This window comes from Protobothrops mucrosquamatus, unplaced genomic scaffold, assembly GCF_001527695.2.
Source record: "Protobothrops mucrosquamatus isolate PMUCROS unplaced genomic scaffold, P.Mucros_1.0 scaffold6363, whole genome shotgun sequence".
In the NCBI taxonomy this organism is placed as follows: Eukaryota; Metazoa; Chordata; class Lepidosauria; order Squamata; family Viperidae; genus Protobothrops; species Protobothrops mucrosquamatus.
In genome coordinates, this window is record NW_015392190.1 from 1 (window position 1) to 19732 (window position 19732).

Here is a 19732-nt window from a genome sequence, read left to right on the forward strand (position 1 = left end):
TTTTGAGGCCAGGACAGAGCAAAGAGAGACTCTGAAGACTGTGAACCTTGATTTTTCTTCCTGCTCAGGATGATGCCACCAAGAATTTTCACATTGTTTCTTAGGGGCTCAAAAGCAACTCTGTCAAAAGCCTCAGGAGTTGCTGAGATCGGCCACTTCCATGTATGAGCCCCCACCAGTGCTTGGCACTAAGAAGGGGGTCAAGTGAAACATTCTTAGGCATGTATGTGAGGAGGAATGGTATATGTATATGACTGCCTAGTCAAATTTACATCCATGTGCCTCAGTATGAGTGCGGCCATGGACTATCTTACATCATCCTTGCTTGCAGCTTCCTTCCTTCCTCCCTCCCTCCCCTCCATTTCATTCGGCTTCCCCCCTTTTCTCTACCCTTCTCCGCAAACTGGCTGTTGTAATCTTTGTCACTGAATTGTTTCCCTTGCCTCGTGTTGCTCCATTTCTTGGCTTCAGATCGTCTTCTTACTCCTTCATTCCCACAATCACAAATGTTCCTATCCACAGGATGAAGCATGAGCAGCCGTGACCAGGCTGGATATTGAGTGACCTGCTGTCTCTCACCAAGGATGGCTGCCCTGGGGTTGTTCCTGGTCTGGAGCCTGCTCTTACCTGCCTTACTCCTGGCTTTGTACCTCCCAAGTCCAGAGAACTCTACCCGGCACTTGTCTCTGAATTCTGTCCCAGAGTCACCTCTGTTGGAAGTCTCCTCCAAAGGGCCCCCTCGGAGGGCACTGTCAGTCATTCCCCGCGTAGATTCCTCTGCCCGTGAGTTCTCTAGTGGAGACGGGGAACTGAGGAATGAGAACAGGCAAAGTGCCAGGCCAGTGGGCCACCCTAGAGCTGCAAAACCCAAGAGGAGGTTCAAACTCCCTGCAAAGGGGACACCAGCTGGTTCTTCTGGTGGAAGTTTAGCTCCCCACTTGACTGAGGAGAGCCTTGTTCTGCCAACCGAAGGCTTTTTTGAGGTTCAGGGAGAGGTTGAGGATACTGGTGGTATAATTTGGGAACCAAGTCCAAAGCAGAAGAAGAAAAAGCGCCCTCTTCCTTCTTCTGGCATGTCAAAGAGAAACATGTCCACCTCTGTGGTGGCACCTCTTTCCACTTCGCCCAGGCCACGAGCCTCAGAATTACTTGTCTCCCGGGAGGGATCCTTGCCCAGCCTCCACCAAACAGGGTTCAAAGACGGCCTCCCAGCCACTACCTTAAGCCCCAGGCCCACCGTGTCCACCATTCCCTTGGCAACCTTTCCTGTTAGCAGATCTCATGTCAAATGGGAGGTGGTTGAAGATGCTGATCTTAAGGCTGGTGCTTCAAGAGGATGGCTGGAAAACAGAGTGCCAGAGCAGGAGCTGCTGGGCCGGAATCTAACCACGGTAAAATATTTGGCTTCATACAAGAGTAGACAGGTGCATAGTGGCCTCCTCGGCCAGGAGGAACGTTCTACGTCTCACCTTAGGCCTGTGGTTCAGGCAGTTGGAGATACTCAGAATCTCCCTGGGCAAGACAGGGATAGACCACCAGTGACTTCCACCTCTCAGGAAGGAATAGTCACCCCACTGATTGGGAAGGCGCAAAGGCAAAGCCCAGCAGACTTCCATTCACCTGTTTCGGATGACCACTTCCCTGTCCCTTTCACCCCTTCATTGTCAGAGGTGACACCCCAAGAACCCAACCTTCATCAAAGGAGCACCCATTGGAATCTGATCATCGATACCACCCAGCAGCCAGGACTTTGGGACACGGCTGGAATGGAAACCACCACCTTCCACGGCAGCTCTGCTACCCCAGGTAGGTTTAGATTTGCCATTGGTTTCCGTACTTGAAGGGATCTTCTGCTGTTGAACGTTCTCACCCAGACTCTCACACCTGTCTCCTGTCCTGGGAATAGGAGGAGAACTGGGCAGGAGAAGGCAAGAGGTGGCAAGAACGCTAGGAGAAGAGAGACACCAAGTGCCCTGGGGAGCCGGGATCTGGCCCGATGACAGGGAAGCAAGAAAAGGTTGGGAGTTCAGGAGAAAACCTGGTTAAGGATCGAGGATCGGGCTCTCGGAGGGCACATATTGAATGAAAGGGGAGAATCATGACACAGATAGTCCCCAGCTTACAACCATTCTTTTGGCAACTCTTCAAAGTTACAATGGCAATGAAAAAAGAGAGTTATGGCCGATCCTCACATAAGCATCGCAGCATCCTCACGGTTGCGTGACCAGAATTCAGGCGCTTTGCAGCAGGCATGTAAGTTACCATGGTTGCAGCATCCTAGGGGGGTCATGTGATTGCCATTTGCAACTAACCCCCAACTAACCTCTGACAAGTAAAGTCAATGGAGGAAGCTGGATTCGCTTAACTCAGGGGTCTTCAGACTTGGCCCTTTTATGACTTATGGACTTCAACTCCCAGAATTCCTCAGCCAGCGTGCCTGGCTGAGGAATTCTGGGAGTTGAAGTCCACAAGTCATAAAAGGGCCAAGTCTGAAGACCCCTGGCTTAACTTGCTCTGTGATTCAGGTAACAAGTGCAGTGGTTTGCTTAACAACTCCGGGGGGGGGGGGTCATAACGTTGGGCACAATTCACTTAACTGCCTTGCTTAGCAATGGAAATTCTGGTCCCAATTGTGGTTTGTAAATCGAGGACTATCTGTAATATAAATGCATCTTTCACTTCCAAGAGTAGCATTCCCAGGGAAAGGATTAACTAACTTAGAAGACGCTGTCAGGAGCCTGGATGCACCTGTTCTGACTAACAAATTGAATTAAAAAGCAGAAGCTGAGCTGAGCTGAGCTCACCAAAGCTTATGCATTTTTAATTAAATTTGTTTCTGTCAGAAAAGATGCTACCAGAGTCATCCTAACCTACAAGATAAATGCCTCTCTATTAAGCTTCTTTTAAAATATATATATATATTATTAATTTTTTACAGTAACAATCTTTAGTGCTTCGTGAACAGTGTGTTGATTGAGTTCATATATTTAAAACAATGATAATGTCTTCAATCAATATGTTAGTAATATATTTCTTGATCCTCTCTTCTTCCTGTAATATTCTCCTTTTGTCTACATTAAACAAATATAATTCTTAATATTTTCAGTACAAACCAAGTTGAATATAAACATTTTTTTAGTATTTATGCATGTAATAATATCAACATATAACATGTTTTTTAATCAGCTTATTTCCATTGTATTTATAAAAGTCATCTTGATAAATCATTATATGCCCTGTTTTCAAGATTCTTATTGAAGCTTAGTTTCCCCTCAGTATTCAAACTACTCTTATCAGTCATAGTTTTCTCAAAATTCATTATCTTTAAATATCCAAAGTTTTCATTTAAATAGACCCTCTCAATGTCTTAACATTTCATATAGTCTAAAATTATTATAATACTTATATATCTTATTCCTCTTACTATAGGGCCCTTTTACAAGCTTTATCTATTCTTTTGGCCATATTCCAACAATATTTAATCTATAAGCTTCTTTATTGGTTGCAGAAAGCTAGAGATATGAAGGATCTGTTATTTTTTATAAAATAAACATTCTGGAGCTTGTTAGCCCAGAGTACTGAATATCATCCACTTCACTATTTGTTTGAATAATCCTCCTCCTCCTCCTCCTCCTCCTCCTCCTCCTCCCTTTACTCCTTGGTTGTGTTTGGCTACTTCCTAAAAGATGATCATCCTTCTTATGATCATAAGCAACAACCTCCAATAACAACACAGCCAAATGGAGAGTCTGAAAGCAAGAGGGAAATGCCAGCTAGATTTCCATACTCACCCACCAGTTTTTCATAAGAAGGACGGTTAACCAAAGAACCCCTCCGGTAGGCCAGAAGAAAGGCTGAATATGTTCAGCAGCAGCCAGAGATGAAATTCGGAAAAGAAAATGGAGCTCAGAGAAGTGAGGAAGGCTCAGCTGGTTGGTTACCATTCAAACAAGACCCGCTTTTTTTCGGAATGGGACAACTTGCTACAACCAACTCACCACAGGACAATTTGCTGCGGGACAATTCTATTTAATTATTTAAAATACATAAAAAATATTTTAATTTTTGCTATTCACATTTCATTCTGTCCCTTCTTTAAGGATTCTGTTTCACCATTCCTTTGATATTAGTGTAACTCTTGTCCCGTAGCGAGTTGGCCGCGGCGAATTGTCATAGACCCCTTTTTGTTGTTGTTGACGATCACATCGATTTCAAGTGTCATCCTTTGTTACTTGGTTTAGTATGAGAAGAAGAAGAGCAACTGGTGTGGTTGTGAATATTGAATGTGCCTGGAAGGGAGGAGGGTGTACAATGAAACTGCATTCAACTTGACCCTGGATACAATATGTATTCAGCTGGCAGGTTGGCATATGAGTAAGTGACTCCTTTCATTAGAATGCCGACATATTTGGTTGCGATGAAAGAAACATGGGATGGGCGGGCAGTTGGGAATAATGGGAAGAGCTGGTAGGAATATTTCAGGGTGGGGTTCTTTTGGAGCTGATGATGGATTTGCAGGAGGGGGAGGCGATCTCTAAACCTGCATAAGGTAGTTTAATTGTGATCATTAAGCTGATCATGCGTTGTATTTATTATTACAAAGCAGCTAGTTGATCTTGAAAAACCCAAGTAGGATAAAGATGGTTTGCATTAGGCTGGGAAGTTTAAAAAAACCCCACAACTCCTGCCTTTGATGTGATGTTTCAAAGAGCTGCTAGAAGAATCTCCTTCATCCCCTTCCTCTGTTCGGAATAACCTTCCTTGAGAACAGAACTTCTGAGAGGAACTAGGGCAGAAGAAGGAGGTCAAAGTGGAGAGGTCTCCCTTGGGGCAGAAGCAGATGGAGAGGCCAAAGGACCAGCCTTATCGTTAGGTGGCCCCAAGTCTCAGATCTGAGGTGTAAGGACGAGGCATCCAACTATTTAATTATTTAAAATCAGGAATGATGGGAAAGATACCAGCAAGCTGTCTATCATGAATGTCAGGCTAACTTGGAGGAATTTTTTTCCCCTTGGCAACTTTTGCTGTTCTACCCCAACCAGGACAACATTGTAGGCCAGGGGTAGTCAACCTTAGAGACCATCAAATGTTTGGTTTCACTCAGGCCTTTTCCTTTCTTTTCAGGAACTGGAGAAATGCGAGATATTGCAGAGCCCCAACGAGTCAGGGGAGCGGTGAACCCCAAAGTCTCTCTCACATATTTTGGCTCCTCTACTCCAGGACAGAGCCCCTCAAAATTTCAGGATAATGCTGGAACCAAGCATTCAGGTAAGTGAGATTTTTTTTTTTTAACATGGAGAGAACCTTGGCAGATCAGACCAAAATTGTCTAGGTCAGCATCTTGTTCCCCACAATGGCTAAACGCACACACAGTGTGTGTAAGAGTATGTGTGCACGTGTGTGTATATGAAGGATCCTCTTGTTCACACTCAATTCCATGGAATTAGAAATCAACTGAACACACAGATGGAACTTCTGTTGACAAGTATAGTTTATTTTAAGACGAGGGAGTGCCATGGTTGAATACCAGAGTAGGACTTGAGAATTCTGCAGTCAGTTGTAACTCTCTCTGGAGTCAGTCACTATTTCTTAACCTAATACACTTAAGAAACCTGCTGGATGAGAGGAAGAAAGGCATCTTGGTTATATCAGCTGATTTGAAAATATCTAGAAGAGGCAAAGATAGTAAGAACTGGTCTTACTTCATCAACATTAAGTACAAATTCCAGATTAAGAAACTGAGTCTATTTTTTCTCAGAAGTATAAGAGACAAAAACCGTACCAAACTCTAGATTTACTCTTGAATTATTTCTTCCTTTTTCTTCTTGCTCTTGAGACATTGCACCCACGGTCTTCTGCCACTCTTAAATTTTGGATTAGGAACTAAGAGCAAGTTCGCGGCTTTCAGTATGCTGAAAGGTGCCATTTACCCTGTCAATGGCCTATAAATAATCTATTTTAATAATAGAGTGGGAATGCTATTGAAGGAGCTGAATCCCATTATTGCTGGAGCAGAGTTCCAAAGCAATGGTTAAGCTTGCTGTGGTGGGAAAAAGCTGAATTGGCTGATATTTTGATGTTGACGCTGATGAATGCTGCATGAGTTATTCTGCCTCTGCAAAACAGGAGGAGAGGTTTTGAGTTGGAGAGATACTGCGCTGTGCATCAGAATGGCTTTAGGCCTCAGATGAACGCTTCCATCTCTCCCTCAGAGATGCTCTGATTTCTAAGTGGATGGTTGAATTCATACCCCGCTGCTGATGGATTTCAGTAATCCAGCATTTGATTTGTAATGACTTTGTATGCAGAGCATCTGGTATATTGTTCCTGGCGGGCCTCGATTCCAGACAAGGGCCCCAGAGCAACCCTCGCTTCTGGGCTGTTTCTGGTCACCTCATGAAGCTAAAACTGGAGAGGAATCAGAGTGGAGTTTAGAATTTGCCTTAAGTACCACATTGATTCTGCGATAAATCAAATTCATATGATTTGGGTGGTATATGAAATCAGTGTTGATCCCTGATATCTCTGTTTGAAAGGGTATCCGATAGGAGATCACTTATTGTTTAATAAATAAATGTGTCGCTGCTGCTGCTGCCATGCTGCGGGGGTGAGGTGGGGTGGGGTAGAGGCATAGGGTTTTTATGTTATGGATTTTAATGTTGTAAGCTGCCTAGAGTCCCCTAGGTCAGTGGTGGCGAACCTATGGCACGGGTGCCAGAGGCGGCACTCAGAGCCCTCTCTATGGGCACGCGCGCCGTTGCCCCAGTCCTAGGCCTTCAGCTGGGTTTTATAAAACCTTTTCGCTTTAGGCCTCCACTGCCATGTACAAAAAAAAAAAAGGTTCAATCAGTCAATTTCAACTTCTCGCGGGAAAAAAAAAGGTCTTGCAAAGTTGGAATTGATTGACTGAACTTTTTAGTCCCACCAAGTCTGCCGTTACCACTGCAGCCATGCCCACCCAATGGGCCATACCCACCCAATGGGCCACACCCACCCGGCACCCGACGATGCATAAGTGGGTTTTGGGTTGCAGTTTGGGCACTCAGTCTCTAAAAGGTTCACCATCACTGCCCTAGGTGGTTTTTATAAATTCATTTAATAAATAATGTAAATAAATAAATACTTTTACTATAAAGAGCTATGAGAGTTAGAAAATACTATGCTTGCATCCACAGCTACAGCTCCTCCCCATAATCCATTATGTATTCAAACTCTGCCTCGTAGACACTACAAAGCTGATTCAGCAGCTCCTCTGGCATCTGATGAGACACTGTTTTCGTGCCTTGTATGGGAGGATCCTTGCAATGGACCAGTTTCTCCATTGCTGATTCAGGTCCAATTATTCACAACTAAGTTGTGAATCCGATTATTCACTGCCAAGTTATTATACAACTGGGAGTACGATTACCATCTTATTTTCTTAGACAGCTTTTTATTATTATTATTATTTTTCTCTTAACAATAATAAAGGGTTGGAGGATACCTTTTCTCATGGTTTGAGCTGAGAAAGCCTCAGTATAGAATAGATGAGATAGAACAACCATATTTCAAAAGAAGAACAACCATATTTCAAAGAAGGCAGTAACTATAGACCAGAATTAATAATGAAAGGGGTAAGGTAAGTTTAGAACAAGCTTTTAAAATATGTATTTAGGTTTCAAAATAGAAATCACAAGAAAATTGAGAAAACACCTAAAAGCACTAAAAACAATCCATACTATTAAATGAAACTGTGTGAAAATGGGGGGAAAGCCCACAGGAAAGAAACTATTTTTAAAAAAAATCCAAACTAGCTAAAGAAAAGAAACTACTGATACCGTACAATGCTATAATACAAACAATAAAAATATGATTATAAAACATTACAAAAATCTCTGCTATAGTAGTATACATTCCATTTTTTGATTAGTAGAAAATACTGTTTTTTCCATAACAGATAAGTCACACATTTCCTTAACATCTGGAATAATATGACTTTTCCAGTTTCTCAGTATAATTCTTTTACCTCTTTTACCCATGCTTGATACAGCCATAATTTCTGATAAACAGATTCCAAAGGTTTACTATATTATTCAACATCACATTAACATCTCAGAGATCCTGGTCACCAGGATGTAAAAAAGATGCTGAGACTCTAGAAAGAGTGCAGAGAAGAGCAACAAAGATGATTAGGGGACTGGAGGCTAAAACATATAAGGAACGGTTGCTGGAATTGGGTATGTCTAGTTTAACGAAGAGAAGGACGAGGGGGGGACATGATAGCAGTGTTCCAATATCTCAGGGGCTGCCACAAAGAAGAGGGAGTCAAGCTATTCTCCAAAGCGCCTGAAGGCAGGACAAGAAGCAACAGGTGGAAACTAATCAAGGAGAGAAGCAACCTAGAACTAAGGAGAAACTTCCTGGGAGTTAGAACAATTAACCAGTGGAACAACCTGCCTCCAGAAGTGGTGGATGCTCCAACACTGGAAGTTTTTAAGAAGAAACTGGACAGCCATTTGTCCGAAATGGTATAGGGTTTCCTGCCTGAGCAGGGGGTTGGACTAGATGACCTCCAAGGTCCCTTCCAACTTTATCATTATTACTACTACTACTACTACTACTACTACTATTATTATTATTATTATTATTATTATTATTATTATTATTATTATTATTATTATTATTATCTTTAACATTTAAAGATTTCCTCACAAATCTACTTATATGCATTAAAACTATTTGGAACTACTATCCCAAAAAGTTACCCCTTGATGAACCAACCATATCGTATTTGTCATTTGAACCTTCCCATTTTTACACCACCAGCAAAATCTAGAACAGTCTTAAGCTTCCTAGTGCCTTCCAAATGTGCTTTGTTTTCAGTTGCCAGCCAGCCTGAGAACTGAGGTCAGATATGCCTGGTAGACACAAGCTTGCAAGTCTGGTCATATTAATGTATGTATATTCTACCTATATTACGCCATGACATTCAAAAGTGTTCATTCATTTATTCATTCATTCAGTATGGCTTCTTGTGTTGCTCAACATATCAAAAGCTTTGAGCAACTTAACGTGGGTTCATGCCCCACGTTGGGCGCCACATTGTCTCCTTAAGAGATGGCCTCTGGGAAATGTAGTTTAGTTGTTAGTCAGCCCTATATCTTATCTAGTCAGTGGGAGGGACTTCAAAGTTAATTACAGGATGTCCGTGCCAGGGTTGTAAAAGCCTTTATTTAATCGAGCATCATGCACGCATCGATTGGCATCTGTAACCATGCCTAGCTGAGATGGGGATTTATTCCTTTTTACCTATGAGAATGGACAGATATGAATATGACCGGATATATGTACTGCAAAGTAAGTCTCTTCCAGAATAAACATTTGTTTAAAACCATATTCTGGCACCGTGAACTGAGATACATTATAGTTCTGATCCAGATAGCATAAACTCCACGAAAATGGTTTTAAACAAATATTTATTGTCCAGGAATTCTAAGCAGAGACTTACTTTGCAGTAGATACTCATAGGAACCCAGCCAATCTGCCTATAAGCCATGCCTGCTTAAAAAATTGCCCAAAAAAATTCTGAGGGGATATGTTCAAGGGGATGTCAGCTCTTTGAGGAAGTCTATTCAAGAAGCATCAGCCATGAATAGTAACATTACCTTTATTGCTAAGTTACACTACAGGTCTTTAGTTAATGATGGCAATTGGGACTAGCAATTCTGTCACCAAGTGACATAGTTATAAAGCAAGGTGTCACATGACCACACCAACTTGGCAGTTCCAGTCGAGGTTATTAAGTAGATCCCGGATGGTCATTAAGCATGATGTTCCACAATCACCATATGTGACTTCCTACCAGCTTCCCCATTGGTTCTGCTTGTCAAAAGCTGTACATGAAAGTTGCAAAGGGCAATCTGAGCCAGCAATGTGCTGCAGCTGCCAAAAAAGCCAACACACTGCTAGGCTACATTAACAGAGGGATAGAATCAAGATCACGTGAAGTATTAATACCACTTTACAATGCCTTGGTAAGGCCACACTTGGAATACCGCATCCAGTTTTGGTCACCACGATGTAAAAAAGATGTTGAGACTCTAGAAAGAGTACAGGGAAGAGCAACAAAGATGATTAGGGGACTGGAGGCTAAAACATATAAAGAAAAGTTGTGGAACTGGGTATGTCTAGTTTAACAAAGAGAAGGACGAGGGGTGACACGATAGCAGTGTTCCAATATCTCAGGGGCTGCCACAAAGAAGAGGGAGTCAAGCTATTTTCCAAAGCACCTGAAGGCAGGACATGAAGCAACGGGTGGAAACTAACCGAAGAGAGAAGCAACCTAGAACTAAGGAGAAACATCCTGACAGTTAGAACAATTAATCAGTGGAACAGCCTGCCTCCAGAAGCTGTGAAGGCTTCAACACTGGAAGTTTTTAAGAAGAGATTGGACAGCCATTTGTCTGAAATGGTATAGGGCAGTGTTTCTCAACCTTGGCAACTTTACGATGTGTGGACTTCAACTCCCAGAATTCTCCAGTTAGTGTTGCTAGCTGGAGAATTTTGGGAGTTGAAGTCCACACATCGTAAAGTTGCCAAGGTTGAGAAACACTGGTATAGGGTTTCCTGCCTGAGCAGGGGGTTGGACTAGATGACCTCCAAGGTCCCAACTTTATTATTATAAACTCATGACCCCTGATGTAATTGTGAGCCAGGTGCCTCAATCCCAATCACGTGACCATGGGAACACTGCAACGGCTGCAAATACAAGGACCGGTTGTAAATCTCCTTGTTCAGCACCATTGTAGTTTTTTAATGGTCACTGAACAAATGGTATTAACCAAGGATTATCTGTAACAGAATCATCTGCAATCTGAAATTATCTTTCCACTCCCTTATTTTTATACTCTCCTGAAAACTAGGGAGGAAGCCTTGTGAGGCACTTTCTCCACCCCATCCCTCCTTCAGACTCAGGTTTAGTTTATCTGACCATTATCTCGGCCAGGGGTAGGCAACCTTGGCTTGTTTATGACTTTAAGATTTGGGGACTTCAACTCCCAGAATTCCCCAGCCAGCAAGTTTGGAGATCCCTGATCTAGGCTGTGATTCTTCCGCCTGTCTCCTCAAGTCATTCCCACATATCTTTAGAAGGGTCACTCCTGCAAGGCCCTGTTTTTAATATTTGTAAATAATTCTGCTAGTTCTTGAAGGCAGATCAATGAGCAGAACAGGGACATTTTCAATTTAGCTCCAAATCTACACTTTAAAAAAAAAAAATCTTACAAAGTTTACTAAATTCTACATCACATCAAATTCTTCAACCATGTATTTTTTATGTATTTTTTTTGAAAGAAAAAATAAGGGAGGAGCAAGAAAAATACAGACCTCTGAAACCGCTCCAGTATGTGGGAAATATATTCAACTTCCCAGCTTGCATTGCCCTTCTGGCGTGGAGAGGTCTGGCAACTCTCATTTGTTGCTTCCTATTTAAAGAAGAAGATTAAACTTTTGGATAAAATAAAGGTTAAATTTAATTCATGATTATCATCACAAGAAATGTGTAGATTTTAGTACTGTATTCTGGACTTGTACTGCACCTTAACAAACAAATGCCACTGTGATGACCCAGGGCACAGCACAGAGGCAATGCAGTCAGCTGGCAATTCAAACCGCCTTTTAATTGCTCCAAATTTTCCCCAAATGCTCCCACGTTTCTGGCAAGTCTCCAAACAAAGGAAGACACATACACCTTCAGCCGCCTCTGGCTGCAAGTAGTTTCACATACAGTCTGATTAGGAGAGGAATTTACTCAAGACCACGGAGATAACAAGGAATGACACATACATCATAAACCTAATGAGTCTGTGTGAATACACGCTTGCCTGAGCAGTTTCAAAAGGGAAGCCAAAATACAGTCCGAGATTTTTGAACATCCAAGCAATGTTGTCAGCCAATCCAAAGGTCAGAGTTTCTGGGTTTCCAAGCAAAAGTCACAGAACAAGATATCAGCAACAACACACACAAAACTCCAAGGAATTAGCGTTTGTTCCTGACAAATGCCTCTCCCCATAGCGTCTCCTTAAATCTCACTCCAGGTGTGCCTTGTGGAGAGGGGCGGGACGCTCTCCTCCCGAGTAGTTGAGCCTGCCTGCATTGTTCCCTCCTTCTTTCCACTCTCTGTGCTCTAGGATCAGGTGGGGGTGGCCCTTGCTCATCGCCTGAACTCTGTCTCTCCTGTTCATCCTGTCTCAATCCTGAAGGGCCCTGGCCTGCCTCGGCCTGCTCTTCCCCACATTCCTCTGAAACCACAGACACCTCTCCCTCAACCTCCATAGGGTCCCGTTCCAGTTCATTTTCCTCCGCAGATTCAGGCTCCGACGGAGGCATGACAGCCACGCATGCTACTGTCTGTTTTGTTATTGTGGGCAGAGGCCAGAATGACAAGGAATCAGAAAATTGTGTGGTACTGCAAGCCTGGTGCTTCCTAAGTCTTGATCATGCATGTGCCTCTTTCTTATTTTCAGATGCAGCTTGGAAGCACCCTTCTGGGCAAAGCAGCACTGTGGTCTCCACTTCATCTGTTCGTGTTCCAGCTACCCCTCGCCGTGGATTAATCCAAGTCACCACCCAAAGAGTTGTGCAGCTTCCTCAGTTGCCTAAGCCGGATCCAAGCCTGCCTGCCATGCCCCTTGCTTCCAGTCCACCTTGCCCCCGTCTTGGAAGCACCTGCCACCAGCTCCTGCCCAACAAGACTCTGCTGCGCTGGGGGGAACTTGAGCAGACGCTGAGTTTTGCCTGGGCGCTGCATGTCTACGGCACTGGGGTGCTCTTTCTGCTGCTAAGCCTGTTGAGCTTGGCATGCCTGGGGGTATCCCTTTCTTTGCATGGGTCGCAGCTCCCCTATGTCCTGGCTGCCAGTGCCCTGCTCCTGATGTTTGGGGTACTGCGGGCCACGTTCTTCCTGGCTGACCCCTATGGCTCCCTGGGCCGGCTGCCTGCCCGTGCAATGCGACTGTTGTACACTGCACCCTTCCCTCTGCTGCTGAGCACCTTCACGGTGCTTCTGCTCCGTCTGGTTCATCAGGCCCGGCTGCAGGTCTTGCCCCCCAGGTGGCAGAGCTTGTCCTTTTGGGCTGCGCTGACCTCTCTACAGAGCATCGTGCTCTTGGGGGCTGACTTGTTGTCCCCTCCAATGCACTCAGCCGTGTCTGTGGGACTCCACACTCTTTCCTGCACTGCTGGTCTCTGCCTCCTGCCAGCCACTGTGTTTGTGTACTGGCTGCTGCGGCACAGCAGGGGGATGGAGGGCACCCTGGAGCCAGGTATATGGCGGGAGGCCTGGGTGTTTTTGGCAAGCAGTGGGTTGATACTGCCATGCTGCGTCCTGCAGTTTTATGGGGTACTGTGGCTCTCAGGGGCATTGGGGCAGCCGGACATTTTCACTTGGGGCTGGTGGTTTGTGCAGTTCTGGTTCCGGATTGGCGAACTGGCACTCTCCTTTATCCTGGTCTCGCTGGCTTGGCAGGCACTTTGCCAGCACCACGACACCACCGAGCATTCTTGCTGGGCCAAGCTCCTGAGCTACTTCTGTGCCTACCGCAAGGCTGAGGTGACAGAGTACCCCAACAATTGCTACAACTGGCCTGGCGGGGTCTTGGAGAAGATACCCAGTCACAACCTCAACAATAACTTGATCCTGAACTCCCGCGCCAGTGGGCTACTCTGGGCTCTCAAGGACAGCAACGACCTGCGAGTGGGAGCCGGCCAAGGTGCTAGCCCCTCTCCGAGGCATGCGGGCTACAGTCCCAAGTGCCCCAATGTGGCTGCGGCAGCAGTGATGGGCCGCTCCTACACCAGCATCTGTTTCGAGCGGGAGTCAATCCTCTCGCTGGCTGAGCTGGAGTTCCGCCCTCCCTCGCCCATTAACCTGAGCCGCAGCATTGACGAAGCGCTCTTCCGCGAGCATTTGGTGCGTGATTCCATCTTCCAACGCTCCAGCCTGCGCTTCCCGGCGCGCCAGGACTCCTGTGCCTCGCTGCGTGGCGACTGCTCCACACTGTCCCACGCAGCCCAGCCACTGCTGGCCCAGCCCCGTCGGAGCAGCGACCCCGATTGCCTGTACAGCTTAGCGCGGACCAGCTCAGTGGGAGATCTTGTCAGCCAAGGCCTGGCCAGTGAGCCAGTCACAGACACATCCCTGGGCAGCTTCTCGCGCACCTCCTTCTCCCGGGCATCCCTGAAAATCAGCTGGAACCCCTGGCGCCATGGGGTGTCCTCTCCCGAAAGCCTGCCCTCGGAGGAGCTGCCCAGCCAACCGCTCCAGGAGCAGGCAGAGGATCTCCCTCCGGCGCTGTCCGGCAGTGCGCCAAACTCCGAACGTGAGGCCCGGAAGAGTTTTTTGGCGCTCAGCAAACAAGTGGATTCCCGCAGCCTCTCAAGTGATACCATTGAATTGTGAGCTGGGACGCGGGGCTAAAAGCCTGCCCGCCATGGGGAATGAGAAGTCTGCTGGGAGGCTGGGGAGTGGGGCTCAGAGCAATTCCACTTCCTTTTTAAAAGCCGCGGGGCTTTTGCAGCCCCAACCGTTTGTGAAATGGACCGAGAGTGGGTGCCAGGCCGGCCTCGCTTGTAGCGCCCACCATGTAATAATGAGTAAAAGCACACCCTACGCTTGCTACCCTCCCAGTTTTAAGAGCTGTATTGTAGCAACAGTCAGATTCTTGGAAACACTGCAGTGTGAATGGTGAAGGAAGAAAGACATAGTTTGTTTCTGGCGTTGTGGCCCAAGAAAGATGCCCTTAGAGAGGACGCAGGGTGGGGCCAGGAAGCATTCAACCAGGGGATGGGCGTGGGTCTAGGGGAGCTTTGCATGCTGAACACCCCCTCCCCCTTAAGACACTATGGCATAAACCAGCGATTCTCAGCCTCATCAGCTTTTAAGATACAGGTACACTCCTTGACTTAACAACAGTTCATTTAGTGACCAAAGTTAACAGTGGCACTGAAAAAAAGTGACTTAACGACCATTTTTCACACTACCGTTGCTGCATCCCCACGATCATGTGACAAAATCTCAGTGGCTTTGCAACTGGTTCATATTTATGACGGTTGCAGTATCCTGGGGTCACGTGATCCCGTTTTGTGACCATCTGACAAGCAAAGTCAATGGGAAAGCCGGATTCACTTAATAACCGTGTTACTGACTTAACCGCAGTGATTCACTTAACACCTGTGGCAAGAAAAGTTGTAAAATGGGGCAAAACTCACTTAACAAAATGTCTTGCTTAACAACAGACATTTTGGCCTCGACTGCGATCGTACGTTGAGGACTACTAACCTGCATTGGCATGCTAGCTGGAGAATTCTGGGAGTTGAAGTCCTTGCATAGAAGGTGATGGCAATACAGTAGCAAGGCTGGGAGGGAATTTGACCCAAGTCCTGTGGTGCCAATGAAGAGGTGATAACACCCCTGAGCTTATTTGACAATGATCAAAGAAGTAATCAGGTGGAGCTCTAGATCTAGAACATGCAATTTGTCTTGTGAATCATCAAACTGGTTGAGCAGGGGGTCTTCAAACTTGGCCCTTTTATGACTTGTGGACTTCAACTCCCAGAATTCCTCAGCCAGCAGTGCTGGCTGAGGAATTCTGGGAGTTGAAGTCCACAAGTCATAAAAGGGCCAAGTTTGAAGACCCCTGTGGTTGAGCATCTGTAGTTCAAAGGGCGGGGATTAATCCTGCTGCTTCACCTTTTTGTTTGGAAAGCTCCCTCTAAGTCTCGTGATTGGGGCAGAAAATGTGAACTGTAGATAATTTCTCCTTGGCTACCAAAATAAGTGTCACCTTTCCCCATCCTGTTGCACAGATGCAGCTATTGAATGTCTAGATACGTTTTTCAGATGCTACAGGGTTGATCTTTTTCTTTAAAAAGACGTTTTCAGAGCCTCTTATGGCAGACCAGTGTCTGTGTTGCTTTTAATCCACATTCTAACAGATAGTCCTCAACTTACAGTATGTTCAAAGTTACACCGGCATTGAAAAAAATAACTTAGGACCATTTTTTCCCACACTTAACAACCGTTGCAGCATCCTCATGGTCACGTGATCAAAATTCAGATGCTTGACAACTGGGATGTGTTCATGACGGTTGCAGTGTCTCGGGATCATGGGATCCCGTTTTGCGACCTGTCAATGGGGAAACCAGATTTACTTAATATCCGGGTGACTAACTTAACCACTGCAGTGATTCACTTAACACTTAACTGTTAACAAGAAAGGTCTTAAAATGGGGCAAAACTCACTTAACAACTATTTTGCTTAGCAGTGGAAATGTTGGGCTTAGTTATGGTCGTAAGTCGAGGACTACCTGTATTCTACTATTTATTTTTTGAATCCAAATCCAGAGCTTGCCTGAAATTCAAACCTTGATCTGGAGTCTGGGTGGTGATGGGTGGTGGAGAACAAGAGTTGTATGCTGGAGTTGAAGCTGTAGAGATAATGTTTCCTCTAATAGCACAACTTGTATTTGCCCGGTATTATCTTATCAGTTGCTGCAGTGACAGAAGAGAAGATGGTTCAAGCTGTCCAGTTCTGACGTTGAACGGAGGCTGCTGAATGTTATATGTGGTCTATTTGTGCCAAAATAAAATAAAATAAAAACTTCTGCTGGAGGATCATATGTCTTAAAGTCTGCTTTGTATTCCCATTTTAAATAGGGAAGGCTTACGTCGTCTCTTTAATGGTAGTGCAGAGTGAAGGTAAATGGCTGAAAAATTAATGCAGTTAAATCGTAGTAATTAATTGAAAGTTGGGTTGAGTCACCTGGTCCAATGCAGCTTCTATTTTATTTTCAACCCCAGGGCTGATTGGCCACTAGATTTGCTGACGTAGCTTGGTTAGACCAGGGGTAGGCAACCTTGGCTCTTTTATGACTCGTGGACTTCAACTCCCAAAATTCCTGAGCCAGCCATGCTGAGGGGAAAGGGCTGAGGGGAAAGGGAGAGGTTTCCAAGCTGAGCCATGCTGGCTCAGGAATTCTGGGAGTTGAAGTCCACGAGTCATAAAAGAGCCAAGGTTGCCTACCCTGGGTTAGATCCTTGACCAAAGCGTCTTCTGTAACTTATTGATGGCCACTAAGGTGATCATTAGCCTCTTCCTATATCATTGGTACCCAATGTAGGTGTCTGCTTGCTTTAGCTGGGCAGTTGGGATGATCTTCAATGATCTTGCTAGGAATACAGGCAGTTCTCGTCTTACACAGTTCATTTAGTGACCGTTCCAAGTTACAAAGGCACTGAAAAAAGGGACCGTTTTTCTCACTTATAAAAGTATCCCCATGGTCACGTGATCAAAATCCAGATGCTGGGGAATTATTCACATTGATGACAATTGCAGTGTCCCCGGGTCATGTGATCCCCTTTTCGATCTTCTGACAAGCTGTCAATGGGGAAGCCAGATTCACTTAACTGTGGCAAGAAAGGCAAAATGGGGCAAAATTCACTTAACAGATGTCTCAGCACGAGAAGTGCGGGACTCAGTTGTAGTCGTATGTTGAGGACTACCTGTATAGCATCTGAGCATATGCCTCTAACAGTCTTTGCTCGTCCTTCCCAGGAATACCCCACCACCACCACCACAATGACTTGGCAGGACTTTATTATTTGACAATATCTAAAAACAGTTCAATATAAATATGAGCTTGAACTGCAGCTTTACTTCTTCTTTGCTATCTAGAACAAAGGATTGTTCACCTTTTCAGCAGGAAGAATCCCTCAGTGGGAATAATCTACTCAGCATGTCCTGGGAAGGAAGGACATAAGATCTTTGCCAGTTCATCTTTTCCCAGTCTTCTCCAGGAGTTCCTCCACCCTCCCAAGCATCCAAGGACAACAAAGGAGGGGATAGTTCAGGATCAGTGGTGGGATTCAAATATGGGAACAACCGGTTCTCTGTGTGGAGGCCGCTTCCGGAAGTCCATTCTGGGCCTGGGCAACAAAAAATTAGCTACCGGTTCTGCCGAAGTGGTGCGAACCGGCTGAATCCCACCACTGTTCAGGATGTGTGTTCTTCTCCATTGAACGCTGCCAATATTGTGCCATTAAGTTGTTTCTGTGAAAAGTCGATTTGTTCTTTCCTTCCTTTTAGAAAGACACCCCAAACAGCAGCACTATCTTCTCTAGGGTGTCAGAAGGTTGAATCGTAACAACTGGATTAATTTTTGTTAGCTTGAGATGTTTTGCTGCTGATCCAAGCAGCTTCATTAGCATTTTGGGGTGGGAACCCCTGTCGATAGTGTGGCAAGACTTGGTGCATTCCAACAACCTCTCTGCCTGACTTTCTCTGACTGATGAAGCTGCTTGGATGAGCAGCTAAAGGTCTCAAGCTAACGAAAATTAGTCCAGTTGCCATGATTCAACCTTCTGGCCCCTTTGCCCGATGACTGAGAGTCTTCATCAACACATCTTATCTAATATTGACATTAGGGAGAGCTCTTTCGTCAGCCAAACAACAGATTCATATTTTAGTGAAGATTGCTAAAGTGCTTGCCTAGCTCTACGTAAAATAACAGCAGTGAATATCTATGACACCATAGATGCAGTGCAGAGAGTGGTGAGAATGGCCGAAAAGATCATGGGCAGTTCCCTCCCTCCCATCCAGGACATAGCACAGAAGCGCTGCTTGAGCAGGGTCCGTAAGATTATCTGGGACACTACACATCCTCTTCACAACCTGTTTTCCTTGTTACCTTCTGGGAGGAGGCTTCGTGGTATCCGAAGCAGAACATCCAGATTCAGCCAGAGTTTCATTCCATACAGCATTAACCTTGCGAACTCTCAAGCTTCCTCCTTCCGTTATATATTCAAGATGGACAATATTTAATATTTATTTGCTACGTCTATGTAGGGATGTGGGTCTATACATATGTTGTTCATGGTATGCTTAGGTGTGTGTCATGTATGTGTTTCACTTTGAGAGCGGGCAACTAAATTTCATTTTTGATGTGTGCCGTTGTGCCCACAGTATAAAAATGACAATAAAGGTTATCTTATCTTATCTTAGGCTAAGTCAGTCAATGCATCTATCAAGGGCAGCATTATTTTAGTATTGATGGATGCTGGATATCTATTGTCTTGCTGTAAGAGACATTTTAGCTGCACATTTCAAATACCGATTACCAGAACCTTTTCAAATGCTTCCTACAAATTTTCTGGCATGGAAGCCGTTTCAGCTGCACATTTGTTTGTGGCGGAATGACCTTGCATACAAACTCGACATAAAAGTGTTTGCTAAAAAGTCAAGGTGACCTTAGAACTTCCATGCCCAGATTAGTTCTTTCTTGCAGCCTTACTCAGTGTAATAAAATGTGCAGATAAAAGAAATTACAAATCGGTAACGTTTATAACCAAGGTAGTGTGTCAGGATGGATTTTTTTATTTCTTTATTTTAAAGTACACAGTACTCTGTCCTATGTGAAAGACAGCAATAAATGCCAGTAGTTTAATCTGCTACTACTAATAATTATAATGGCAAAAATGAGGGTGGGCAGCGAATCAACTACCCCCCACCGACCTGTACGCTCTCACAGAGTGGGTCTCCTCAGGGTACCGTCGGCCAGACAGTGCCGGCTGGCGACCCCAAGGGGGAGGGCCTTCTCTGTGGGAGCTCCCACCCTCTGGAACGAACTGCCCCCAGAGATCAGGGTGATTCCTGATCTCCCTTCCTTCCGCCGCGCCCTCAAGACGTGGTTGTTCCAG

General features: G+C 45.0%; 1 protein-coding gene across 1 annotated transcript; it reads left to right on the plus strand.

Annotated features, from left to right (window-relative positions):
* Nucleotides 1-584: 584 nt before the first annotated feature.
* Nucleotides 585-14437, plus strand: LOC114923672 (proline-rich transmembrane protein 3-like). Its single transcript, XM_029286959.1, has 4 exons — nucleotides 585-751; nucleotides 1130-1806; nucleotides 5125-5268; nucleotides 12504-14437. Exons 1-4 carry the CDS (start codon nucleotides 585-587, stop codon nucleotides 14435-14437), a joined length of 2922 nt encoding a protein of 973 aa, XP_029142792.1.
* Nucleotides 14438-19732: the final 5295 nt, after the last annotated feature.

Excerpts from the sequence above, each read along its gene's own strand:
- LOC114923672 (XM_029286959.1), top strand. The coding sequence starts at position 585 with ATGGCTGCCCTGGGGTTGTTCCTGGTCTGGAGCCTGCTCTTACCTGCC. Across the intron at positions 752-1,129 it reads GGGCCCCCTCGGAGGGCACT|GCCACGAGCCTCAGAATTAC; the intron begins GTCAGTCATTCC and ends CACTTCGCCCAG. Across the intron at positions 5,269-12,503 it reads TGCTGGAACCAAGCATTCAG|ATGCAGCTTGGAAGCACCCT; the intron begins GTAAGTGAGATT and ends TCTTATTTTCAG.